General features: G+C 35.2%; 1 protein-coding gene across 1 annotated transcript; it reads left to right on the top strand.

The window, feature by feature from the left end:
* Positions 1-8597: 8597 nt before the first annotated feature.
* LOC113694605 (ankyrin repeat-containing protein At5g02620-like) lies at positions 8598-9204 on the top strand. Its single transcript, XM_027213451.2, has one exon. It carries the CDS (start codon positions 8651-8653, stop codon positions 9179-9181), a length of 531 nt encoding a protein of 176 aa, XP_027069252.2. The 5' UTR covers positions 8598-8650; the 3' UTR covers positions 9182-9204.
* The last annotated feature ends 4591 nt before the right edge of the window (positions 9205-13795 follow it).

Genomic DNA, 13795 nt, shown 5'->3' with positions numbered 1-13795 from the left:
TTGTCTCGGTGATTGTTTCAATCCGTACAGCGATTTGCTCAACTTACAAACCCAATCTTCTTTATCAGCAACTTTGAATCCATCTGACTGAAATATATAGATTTCCTCCTTCAAGTCACCGTGAAGAAATGCGGTCTTCACATCAAATTGAGGTAGCTGCAAATTCAATTGTGCTACCAAGGCCAACAAAATTCTAATAGAGAAATGTTTAACAACTAGAGAAAATATCTCATTATAATCAACTCCCTCCTTCTGAGCGTAGCCTTTAACCACCAATCTTGCCTTGTAGCGAACATCAGTCTTGTCAGGAAATCCTTCTTTTTTTGCAAATATTTATTTGCATCCAATTGTCTTCTTGCCCTTCGATAGTTGTGTCAACTTCCATGTCTTGTTTTCTGAAGAGATTGCATCTCTTCTTCCATCTATCATTTTCTATACTTCAAACTGCTTCAGAAAATGTGGATGGAACATCATCAACAACTGGAAGTGCATAGGCCACCATGTCAACAAAATGAGCAGGTTTTTGAATTTTTCGTCTTGATCTATTGACAGCAATTGACTCTTGCTGCTGTTGAGGTTCTTGGGTTAAAATCTCTTCCTCATCTGACTCTTCTTTTACCATGAAAGAGTCATTGATGGTGTTATTTGCTAGGTTCACCATTATTTATTCAAACTCCACCTGTTTCAATGTACACTCCACCTGTTGCGGAGTATCACTGGTCCCATCTTGTGTTATCTTATTCAACATGGCAGATTCGTCAAAAGTAACATCCCTGCTGATAATGGTCTTCTTTGCTTCTAACACCACAAACGGTATCCCTTAACTCCAGCATTAAAGCCTATAAAGAGAGTTTTCTTTGCACGTGAATCCAATTTTGATTCATTTACATGATAATATGCAGTAGAACCAAAAATACGCAAAGAATCATAATCTGTTGCAGGTTTTTCCGACCATACCTCTAATGGAGTCTTGCCACCAATTGCAGATGATGGCAAGCGATTGACGAGATGTTAAGCGTATGTCACAACCTCAACCCAAAACTTTCTGCCCAACCTAGCATTAGACAGCATGTAACGTACTTTCTCCACTAGTGTTTTGTTCATACACTCTGACACCCCATTCTGCTGCGGTGTTCTTCTAACTGTGAAGTGCCGAACTATTCAGCATTATTGGCATATCTTCTGGAAGGGATCATTCTTATATTCTCCACCGTTGTCTATTCGAAGGATTTTGATCTTTCTTCCTGTCTGATTTTCAACCTGAGTTTTTCATTTAAGAAAAATCCCTAACACTTCATCATTATTTTTTATAGTAAACACCCAAACTCTTCTGGAAAAATCATCAACAAAAGTGACAAAATAGTACCTGTCTCTAAGGGATGGAGTTTTGGCAGGTCCCCACACATCTGAGTGCATATAATCAAAATACCCTTGGTATTATGGATGCCAGTGTCAAATTTCACTCTTCTTTGTTTTTCCAGAACATAATACTCACAAAATTCTAATTTACAAACTTTCGTACCTTTCAACAATCCTTATTTGGCAAGATTTTGCAAGGATTTTTCACCAGCATGTCCCAATCACACGTACCACAACTTTGTTGTCTCAGCATCCTTCTTGCTACTGGAAGATGTTGCTGCTGCTGCTGTCACAACAACCGTACTACCTTGATAGTAATACAAATTATTCTTTCTCACACCTTTCAACATCACCAGTGCTCCCGAAATTACTTTAAGAATTCCATCTCGCATCTTCACTTTCAGGCCTTTTGACTCCAAGAGTCCCAAGAAGATGAGATTTCTCTTTAAATTCGGCACGTACCGAACATCCTTCAGGATTCTGGTGGATCCATTATGATTACGCAGCTTGATTGAACTGACAGGTGCCGAACCTGTGTAATAATAAGTACCTACTCGAGAAAAATACAGATTTTGTATATAGCGGTGAGTAGGGTCGAATCCACAGGGACTGGGGATAATTCGTTTCTTCTAGAGTCCAAGGTATGGGGGGGTTTTGGATTAAATGCTAACTAAATAAATTAAATGCAGAAAATAAATAAAAGGAATAATTATTGGAGAAACTCTAGCCAAGGGTACACTTCAGAAATGGTTCAGGCACTGATCATTGATGCAGAAATAATTCCAACATTTAGCAATAGATTAGTTATAGTTGTCATGCACGCGATAAACAACCAACCCTTCCTTAATTTCTCGATAGCTAAGGTACGACAGTTAGCTATTTCTCTAACCAAAAAATAACCTTAGGTACGACCGTAGGATTTAATTTCTAGACTGCATTAATAATTAGAAAGGCCCAATCCTAACCAACAAACACGCTACGAGAGTTTGTTTAAATTAGATCATATGCTCCCCTGACATAAACCCAATTACGCCAGTTGCTACAGAGGTAGAGATAACGAACAATTACGGATTCAATTACCCCTATTTAGCAAAAATAGCCTATATGAATAATTAATTATTGCGCACTAATCAATCATACACAAGGCCATAGCAATTAAAATCAAGGAACATATAAATACCAATAAATGAAGAAAATAATTAAAACAGATTCGATCTCACAGTAATTGTCGAACCAAATCGTCAGTTGTCCCCTTGACTAGAAAAGCTTAACCACGCCTCATGAGAAAATCTCCCCGTTGGGGAATATTGTCGAATACCTGACGTGTGTCAGAGGCCAGTCCAAAGAAAGAAAACTAGAACTAAACTAAAAAACTAAAACTAAAGCCCTAGATATCTTTTGCTTCTGTACGTTGTCCCCTTTTAAAGCAACACAAGAAAGATGACTAAAAGCTATCTAGGTGGTCCCCACACATGTGGACAAAGCGTTCCAAGTACTTCTTGTTCCAAGTCTCTCTACGTTGCTTTCTTTGAAGCCCAAATGACCAAATGCCTTTCAATAGCTTGTGGTCCCCCACCAATTCAAGGGCCCAAGGATTGAAGCCCTTAGAAGTCTCCATATTTTTCACAAAATCCCTCCTTTTTGGTAGTTTTCTGCTTCATTCCTGAAATTGATTCCAAATACCAAATATGAGTAAATATCAGCAATTAACACAATATTTGTCAGGGATAGAAGGGAAAATTAATAATAAAAATACCAACAATTAACACCCTATCATGAACCTATCCCAGTTGTTTTACATGGATTGTCATTTTTTATGTAGACAACTCCACCATCAAGTTCTTCAAATTCAAAGAACCACTCCCGCATGGGAGACATATGGTAGGTACAAGTTGAATCCAAAATTCAGTCATTTGGATGGGATGTTAAAGGTGATACAACCAAAGAGAAATCTGATTCCGCATCACTTTTGCATTCTGTAACATTTACGTCTTGCAGAGCTTTCCCTTTCTTCTTTAGTTTTGATAGTCTTTCTTCCAGTGCCCTTTCTCATGACAGAAAGCACACTCATCTTTGGCCACTCTGCTTTTCGATTTGGACCTTCCTCTTCTCCCCTTTAATTGACTTTGTTAACGACCTCTTGTCACTAACGCTTCATCTGTTATAACTACTTTCTTTTTCATTTTATTCTGCTTTCTCAATTCATGACTATATAAAGCAAAACATACAGCATCTAAAGACACATTCTTCTTCCCATGAAATAACGTAGTTTCCAAATGTTCAAATTCATCAGAAAGGGATGACAATAACATCAAAGTCAAATCTTCATTTTCAAATTTCACATCTAAATTTAACAGGTCTGCTACTAACTGATTAAACATAGTGATGTGTTCATTCATAGTAATACCTGGTTAGTAATCGAATCGAAATAATCTCTTCTTCATAAGGAGTTTATTCTGACCACTCTTCTTCAGAAATTTCTTCTCCAATACCCTCCACAATTTTCATGCAGATGTCTCATTTTTTAAAATATACTTTTCCTCTCTGGACAAACATGATCGAATAGTTTCGCATGCAAACCGATTTATGGTACTCCACTCCTTCTCTTCTATGTTATCTGATTTCTTTTCTTCAATGCAATGTCAAGACCCTGTTGGAAAAGGGAGTCTATGACCTCGCCTTGCCACATGCCGAAATGGCCAGTACCATCAAATATCTCCACCGCCAGTTTCGAACTTGACATTGGAGTTCTCGATCATGTAGACGAGGAAGCCGATGCCCCAGATGTAATTCTTGACGTGAAATTGTTTGATGCCATTACAGATTCAAATAATAGTATTCAATATAAAAATTACAAACATGCCAACGGACAAACCTTCAGCTCTGATACCACTTGTTGGGGAAACCGAGTAATTTTTCACTCAAAAATTCAACTAGTGATTTAAATCGATTCAGTAATGCTTAGGAAAGATCGTTAAAACAATCTCCTTAAACAAAATTACCATTCCAAGTAAATTCTTAGGAAAGACTGGAGGGGTCACAAGCGATCCCACTTAAAATCCAGTCTTCTAGACAGAATTTACATGCACAGTGTATTATCACAACTAGACCCATGTATACATAAATAATATGTACACACGAATAAGAAAATACACCCAAATGAACCGTATAAAACACTACAAATAAATCCGACAAATATATTGAATACTATACTACCATTGAAAAGAAACTACTAAATAAATGTGGAATAAATAAAAGAGAAAAGGAAAGAACGCACCCAAAAATTGATAACGGAGTTCGGCCAATTTTGCTTTATCTCTGAGCACCACTCAAGCGACCCGCTATTATAAATTTCGAGAGAAGAAAGAATTACAAAAGAATTATAAAATTCTTTTTGATGTAATTCTTTTATTGGTGTTTGGTACAATTAATTGGGAAGGCTTGAGAGCTTATTTATAACTCTCAAATCCTTCTCCAATTTATAAACTCATTGATGTGGGATGAAGATTTCTGCCACTAAAGTCCACAATTGTGAGCTGTGAAAAATTTGTCAAAGTCCACAATTGTGGCTTTGAATTCAACATAACTTTCTTCATAATAATTCCTTTCTCGAACCCAGTTTTATTTGTTTTGCTGCTCAAGTATGACTCATCCCGTCATTCTGGAGCTTCTGTGATGAATTTTGCACACGCGACGGCGGCGTTTGCATGTTATTTGACGTGAGAATTCTATGCAGTCAGATAGAAGTCGTGATCTTGTCAAACCCACAAGTTAAAAGTCGGGTTTACTCATCCATGCAATTCCTAGGAAATAACGCGTTTTGGTTCACATAATTTTTGTTTGTTTTTCCTTTTCAAAGTAGTAAGATGTGACCTAGTAATGGTACATCTCACTCTCCCGATGGATTGGAATTGTATGATGATTATTATGGTAATGTAAGTCTTGAGTGATATTATTAAAAAATGGAACGTCAACAGTTTTTAAGTGTTTCGTGCAAGGGAAAAAAAATCTATACACATGAACTTGTTTGAATTTTTATTTTTGAATTTTTGGCTAACAATTTTTGAAATATACTCTATACACATTTTCTAATCGTCTTTTATATTTTACATACATTATATCATTACAGTGTTTTTTCTTATAGAAACTTCTAAAAGATACAATCCAAACGGGATATAATTTGTATGCATTTGTTTCCCAAGAAAACAACTTTTACAGAGCAGCTTTTTTTTTTTCTACACCTTTGCTCATTTTGGTGGGTAGTACTGATAGCAAATTTCTCTGTGATTATTGAAAAAATTGAAGTCAGCAACCAGTAACTCCCCTAAAACAATGTTGGTAGACCGGAGTAGCAGCAAATTATTTTTGTGGAGTGTAATGGATCAAAGATGTAAAAATTATTTGATAATCCCATATCTGCAAAAGTATTAGCCATATAAGCATAAAGTTCTTAATTTGAATCTCAAATCATCTTCTTTTACTCTACAATCTCTCTTGAATCTAAAAAGAGCATTATAAGGTGATTTTTTTTAGGGCATGGTGTAGCTGACGCAAATTGATGTGTTTAAACTTTCAAAGTGATATTTTTTTAATCCACCATTCGAGAATGATGCCTTGGACTTTTCAAAGTGCAATATCTACGAATCGAAAGTAGACGTAACAAAGTCTCTCTCTTCTTTTCTTTTCTTTTCTTTTGATGGACACTTATCGTCAAAAACGTAGAATGTTTATTTGGCTGGGAGTGCTTCTTATTATTTATTAACAAGGTGGGGTTACTCATCAAATTGAACAAAAAACTAGGTAGCAATTGGATTTGGACAAAAAAAACGGGGTTTGGGCAAAGCATATTTGAGGTTTCGATCTGATTGTATGATTTTTGAATATTTTATCTGATCTGGTAAAAATTAGCATTATTTTGTTGTCTATATGAATTTTGTTCATATATGTCTATTCAATATATAAGTACACCCATGTATATAATCCCAAAAAAAAAAAGTACACCCATGTATATAAGCTTGCACCACATCTTGAAAGAAATAAAATAACAATATCATTTTTAGCAAAATTAATTTCGTAGGAATTCATATTTCTTGCGCATAAACCCCTCGATTGGATGACCGAATAATTACATGTGTTTGTCCTCCATTACATCAAATCAATATTTTGTGATCCGTCCCTAGCTCTAATGCATCTCTGTGGTTTTGAATATTTTGGATGTTTTTTGATCTATTATTTGGATATTTTATTAGCTTTTAGGTGTTTTTTGGAATGTTTTTACTAGAAATACTGTAAATGTGTGTTTTTCAATACAAGGCAATGAAATTGTTAATGTGTGATTATGTCATCCCAAAATAAAACACATTTAAACACATTTTTTTGCCTTTTACACTTAAACTACTAGTAATACTTTGATTGTCAACATCATAACATAATATTAGTGTGATTTTTATTTTCTTTAACTATTCTTAATTTAAAAAAAAAACTTAATATAATTCACAGTCAAGGATCTAACATATTTAGAACTTCTTTGTTTTCAAGCTTTTACATGATTTATAGCTCAAAATCTCACAGATAATGAAGGGTACTATCATATTTTAACAAAATTATTGTATACTCATAATATTATTACACCAATATCATAAGGATGATAGTACTTTTTGTGTACAACTAATGATTGGATGTATGACATGTATATTTTTTTCTTATTGGTGTTTTCTATATTCTTTGATGAATCATTTCAGACTCATGCAATCCCTATTTTTCTTTCTTTCTATCAATCATAGGGTGTATCTCATCTCTGCATTTCAACTAAAGAAAGATAAATCGTTAATTACTCTCAAATTATGAATTAGAAGAAATTCTTAAATTACACTTGAATCTCTTCTAACTTTTGAGTTTTTCTTTTATCATACCCCTAATGCTTAGAACCCATTTGAAATTTTTGCAAATTTTGTAGAAAAAAAATACCATTATAGTACCTTTTCATTATGAATGCATTTGAGGTAAAAAAAAAAGAAGTTATTGGAAAATGTATTAAGAAAATATCCCTAAAAAATTGGAAAAAAAATTACCAACGAGACCAGCAATCCAAACAAGGCTTTAGATTTCTTTGGTTGGTGGGAGTTTCAAAAACTTAGTAAATTAAATTCTATGTTGAGATTCATTTTTTATTCAGATAGGAGCAAGATGATTGCTCAAAGATTTCTCAGTCCACGAAGAGTACCATTTTGGAAGATTACATCCATCTCAGATGCCCAATTGTTTGACCAAATAATCATCTACCTTTAGTACTTACTCCGGTACCATCTTCATAAGTCCTTGCACTTGAGGAACTTACAAAATGTTTAATGGAACTCTTCTCTTTTCCAATTTCTGATTTGGCTAAATATGAAATTTACTTCTTCTCATCTCCATAGCCAATTTTATAGAGTATTTTGTTTTTATTTTATAATCTCTTGTTTTCCAATTTGGTCCATTAAAAACAATTGATCTTCTATATCCATAAATTAGGTGATTTGAGGATTGTGGTGCTAGTCTAACCTTTTCCTTCTTCTTGTCCTCTTGTTCGACTCTCCCCAACACAAAATCGAGTAAAAGGACTCATCTATCGCAATAGCACCACTTTTATTCGGTATCAACATCAATATTGTCAACAAATTTATACTGTTGCTAATCAAAAATCTTAGATTCAAAATAGTTGGCCGATGAAGTGCAATGCTTGAATGATGAAGGAATTTGTGCATTATGGAGATAAAGCTGCATATTATCAAGTTATACTGGAGAGTGAGTGATTATATTAATTGTTACCATATATAACTAAAAGATAAAATATATTTCCTGCACAAGTATTAAGTGTATGTACCGTACCTTGCACATCATACACATTGGTTGTCAAATGACTCAAATTAAGTGAAAAAAACTGTAGAGGCTACATAGATGCTTGGTCGACTAGCTAGAAAATTGAAGTATGAAACTGAAAGATAAGATGAGAATAATTTTTTTGGCCCCATAACGAGAATATTCTTGCCTCGCCCCAGAATAGAGCCAAGACTAGAGACAATTGCTGAGACATAGGATTAGGTACAACAATGTAAATATTCGATTAGCTAGGTAAGACTTGGACAAAAAAAAAAGAAAAGAAATATTGGATTGGATTGTGTAAAATGCCAAGGAATGTCAGTGAACCTTCCAAGCAGGTTCTTAGCTAGGGCGATTAAGTATAAGTTCTACAAGTGTAATTGGTTTATAAATATGTGGTGAAAATTTGCTGAATTAAGTTTCTTAGCAAGTTATGGAGCAGATCCTGGATAAGGCAGCTCAATCAGGAGACATAAACGCCTTGTATGAATCACTCCGGCAGGATCCAACCCTTTTGGATAAATATGATGAGCCATCATTTGTGGATACGCCTGCACACATAGCAGCAGCTGCTGGCTCCACCCACTTTGCCATTGAAATCCTAAGGTTAAAGCCATCATTCCGCACGAAGCTCAACCCGGACGGGTATAGTCCACTGGACTTGGCACTTCGAAGAGGAAAAAATAGAACAGTAAAATGGCTCATTAAGCATGATCCTGAGCTCGTTCGCACCAAAGGAAGAGAGGGGTTTACGCCTTTGCACTATGTAGCTGAAGTGGGTGATGCTGAGCTTTTGGCCGATCTTCTACTGGCTTGCCCAGAATCCATTCAAGATTTGACAATTCGAGGAGAAACGGCTGTTCATATTGCTATGAGAAATATAAATGTCAGGGCTTTGCAGGTGCTTTTAGGTTGGCGCAAGAGAAATATAAATAAATATGGAAAATATGCAAATGTCTTTTGACCTTTTTGCATATTCTTATCGTTTATCATCTTAACTACAAATCCTTTCATACTTTGCCGTGACAAAATGAGGACAGATCTAAGACACTGCAGCACAAACTTGATCCATTTTAAAATTGCCTTAGGGCAAATTACATTTTACCCCCATGGTTTAGTGTTTTTATACATAACCCCCTATGGTTTCAAAATCTATACATAATCCCCTCATGATTTGGATTAAAATGTCAAAATAACAGAAATGATCATAAGTAACGAAACCCTTAAAAATGTTGAAATTACCCTTGTTTAAAAATTAAAATGACTGAAGTTAAAATATATAAATATAATATACATGACAAACTAACCGTGTATGATTTTATATGTTACCATATAACTCCCTTATGGTTTAATGTTTTATCATATAACTCTCTTATGATTTTCAAAATATACACATAATCCCCTTGTGGTTAATAAATAATTTTCAACTTTACATAGGAGTATTTTTTATATTTTAGTTGACTCCATTACGGATTGCAAATTTCGTTAGTTTGACACTTTAATCCAAACCATGAGGAGGTTATGTATAGATTTTGAAACCATATGAGAGTTATGTATAAAAACACTAAACCACAGGAGGGTAAAGTGTAATTTGCCCTTTGGCTTGACATCCAACCTAAGCTCTACTAGTCTACCTTGCCCTTTTTTTTTTTTTTGTCAAAAAAAAGGACCTGGTCCCACTTCAGGCCCCAACCCTTATTTGGGTTGTTGGGTTATTCCCCATTTTTGTTACCTTGCCCTTCTTAAGTAACTTTAGTTCTCATTTTTTGGTGGCCAGTCTGGTCGAAGTGGCGCAGGTGGAATGTACTTGGAGGGATTTGTGTCACTTTAGACTAAAAGATATATGAATTTTGCAGTTTTATAGCTTAAATTTTGGTTGATGACCACAAAAGGGCGTAATAATATTTGGTAAGATCACAAGGCATTGTATGTTTCGTATAAGGCACGATGTGTAAGCTTCCTATATGCAATTTCTATAATAAGCTTCAGATCAACTAATTAATCTGCTGGCTATTTGATTAAATTCTTGGTCATTTCTTCAGGTTGTAAAGTTCCTGATCAACGAAGTGAGAATAAATGAACAGAACTTAGAAGGATTAACATGCCTCGATACTTTTGTGGGACTCGCAATCACAGGAAATGAGAGAATTGCTAAAGCTTTACGCTGTGCAGGTGCTAAAAGATCGTCCTCTCTACGTCCAGCTAAAACTTTCACTGATATTTTGAGTTCAAAGGAACCATTCACCAGAAAAGTTTTCAGGCAAATGGTTGAACTTGATGCTAGTATAGATGGCTTGTCAAGTGAGATGCGAAATGCCCTTCTTGTGGTAGCTGTGTTATTTCTGACAGCTGCCTATGAAGCTGTACTAACCCCTCCGGGTGGAACTTCATCAGGAGGTGATAGCAATTCATTTTCGAACCAGCCTTGCAATATTTCTTCTAGTTCAAGTTTTGCCAGTATCAGTACACCTGAAGACACCAATAACACCAGAGGAACAGCGCAAATGGGAGGAATAAACTTCGCAATTTTTGTTTACTTGAACACAATAATCTTTGCAGCCTCCCTTACGGGTCACATATGTACTTCAAAATCTACACCTTTCTTCTAACTGAATCCCTTCACAACCAACCTTGTCTTGTACTTTGGCTGTGAATTGTGCTCTTGAATTTTCAACCTATAGGCCCATTCATTTTTAAGTGTTTTCTTACCCTTAGACAGTTTCACCATGTTGTAGGTATGATGCTCATGCAAAGATATCATCTTCTCTTGCATAGTTTGCAACCAGTTTTTTTCCTCTCATGCATTAGAGTCTTACTGTAGGACTCCGATTCCCCTCCATCTATCAGCAACATATATTCATTAGGATTATATCTGCTAAAAAATCTCTTTTCTTTGATAGATCTCCTAGGCTCATCTTATGGTGGTGATGGTGGTAGAGTTGGCAGTATTCCTTACTCAAATTCATCAGTAGCGGTATCATTACCATCAATATCCTCTCTCTACTTTGTCTCAGCTCCCCTATAATCAAAATCAACGCATACTAGAATTGGATATGGATCTGAACTAGCAAGAATGTCATCTAAGAATCTTGACTTGTTGTCTGATAGGGCGTAGATTGTAGATAGATAGTTAGGTCTACGACGAAATAATTATACCCTTTTCGCGGCTGTAATGGTATAGAGTTGAGTAATTTGGTGTTATTTTGATGGCGCAGGAGAATGAAGTAACTTTGATCGGAAATGGCTAAGAAAGGAGCACTTTGAGAATTTAGAGACCAACTCCGGCATCGCTGTTTATGCCGGTGTTGTCACCTATCTTCATCGAGTTATGTCGCGCGCACTTGTTTTAAAGCTAAAGGAGATCTAATCTAAGGGGATTCACTTGTAACCTTCAAAGGCTATATATAGGGGTTATTTAGGATGTTTAGGGGGTTAGTAACTTTAGTTTCAGCCTAGAAACACTTTTATTCTCTGGAGAAGTCAAGCATAAAAAATCAAATCAAGGAGCATGCGAGCGATGAATCGAAGCCATATCTGAGAAGTTCCCTGGCTTCTATTCTCCCTTTTGTATTAACTCTTTGGACTTGGGTTTTTAATCTTTTCATTATGTCAAACTAAATACTTTCTAGGGTTAGGGTTTATGAAAGAATTTTGATTGATTTTTCTAGTTAAATTCTTACCGTGTACTATGATTAATTTATCTTGTTCTTAATGTGTTTATACTTGATCACTATGAACATGAATGTTGGGTGTGTGTCAAATTGAGAAAGAAGATACAATCGTGCACTAAATAGATAAACACATATAAACTAGTCACTATCACTGAAAATCTTAACAGATTTAATTGAACTCTTATGACCATCGAGAGAGGCATAGGATTTAATTATACACACTTTAGATGCATCGAGAGGTAGTCTAAAATATATTCGTGTGATGCATTTATAACCTAATAAGAAAATACCTGGAAAATTAATTCAAGATTCTGATACCCTAAACTTGTACTCGTTGACTTTCTCCCTTTTAACTAAGTTGATTGTTATCTGCATTACATCAAAATTGTCTTCTAAGTCCGTCACTCTTATAACTTCTTCTGTTACGATAATTAAAGAAGAAAATTAACTCGTCCCTTGCATTCAACCCCTGAAATACTCCAGGGGATTTAATACTATGATCGATCCTGTATACTTGCAAGAAATTGTTGATCATTATCTTTATCAATGTTCTCAATGGATTGATTTTCAAGCAAAACATCTCTGTTTCTGATTACTTTCTTTTCAATAGGGTCATACAGTGTATAACCAAAATCTTCATGCCCATAATTCAAGAAAATAACTATCTTGACTTCACATCAATTTTGACTTCTCATCTTTGAGAATATGAACATATGTCCGATAATTAAAAGGTCTCAAATGTTTAAAGGACATATCTTTTCCACTTCATACTTTCTTTGGGATATTACCATCCAAAGGAACTGATGGAGAAAGATTAATCAAATTAACTATAGTCCTTATTGCCTCACTCCAAAAGGATTTTGGCAATTTAGCATTGGAGAGCATACATCTAACCCGCTCAGTGATAGATCTATTCATCCTCTCTGCTACTCTATTCTCTTAAAGAGTTTTTGGTACTATCTTTTCTAGTCTGATCCCATGGAACTTGCAGTAACTTTCAAATGGTCCCCTGTACTCACCACTATTGTCAGCACGAATGCACTTTAATTACTTGCCAGTTTCTCTTTCAACTTTCTTATGAAATTCTTTGAACATATCATAAACCTAGTCTTTTGATTTCAAAACAAAACACTAAACTTAATCAATAAAAATTACAAAGTAAATGGCATCACCAAGAGACCTATCTTTCATGTAGCAAACATTAGTGTATACCAACTCTAATAAATTCAATTTTCTAGATGAAGAAAGATTTTGAAATGCTACTCTATGTTGTTTCCCATAAATACAATTAACACAAGATTTAAGTGTATTACCTCTAACTTCAGGTAGGAGTTGCTTGCGAACAAATGTCTAAATCTTCTTTTGACTCATGTGCCCAAGTCGCATATACCAAAGGTCATTGAAGGAATCACGAACTGCATTCACTTCTTCCTTCCCTAACCTGGCTTGCATCAAGCAGATGGTACTCAATTTCTTTCCTCTGACAACAGATTTTCTTTGCTGAGGTTTCATTTGCCTTCACCTTGCGAACTATGGTAGCCCTCATCATCAAACTTTCCTGTAGAAACAAGATTAAGGCGAATATCAGAAATATGTTGAGTATTTCTCAAACCCAGATGGCGCTCGGTATCTATGTCCATATATATGTCTCACATGACAATAATTTTGCATGAGATCTTATTTTTCATTCTAACATAGCCAAAGTTTCCTTCGATGTAGGTTGAGAAGAAATGCCTGTGAGAAATAATATGGTAGGATGCACCCAAATCAACTATCCAATCACTATCATGATTGGTAATATTCACATCACCATCATCACAAAACACAAACATGTCATCATGAGCTGCTACAACTACTGTAGTCTTTTCATCATCTTTTTCTTTCGCCTTACCTTTGCCCTTTTTCTC

The sequence above is a fragment of the Coffea arabica genome, chromosome 1e (assembly GCF_036785885.1).
Source record: "Coffea arabica cultivar ET-39 chromosome 1e, Coffea Arabica ET-39 HiFi, whole genome shotgun sequence".
NCBI lineage: Eukaryota > Viridiplantae > Streptophyta > Magnoliopsida > Gentianales > Rubiaceae > Coffea > Coffea arabica.
This window is presented reverse-complemented; position numbering and strand designations above follow the sequence as displayed.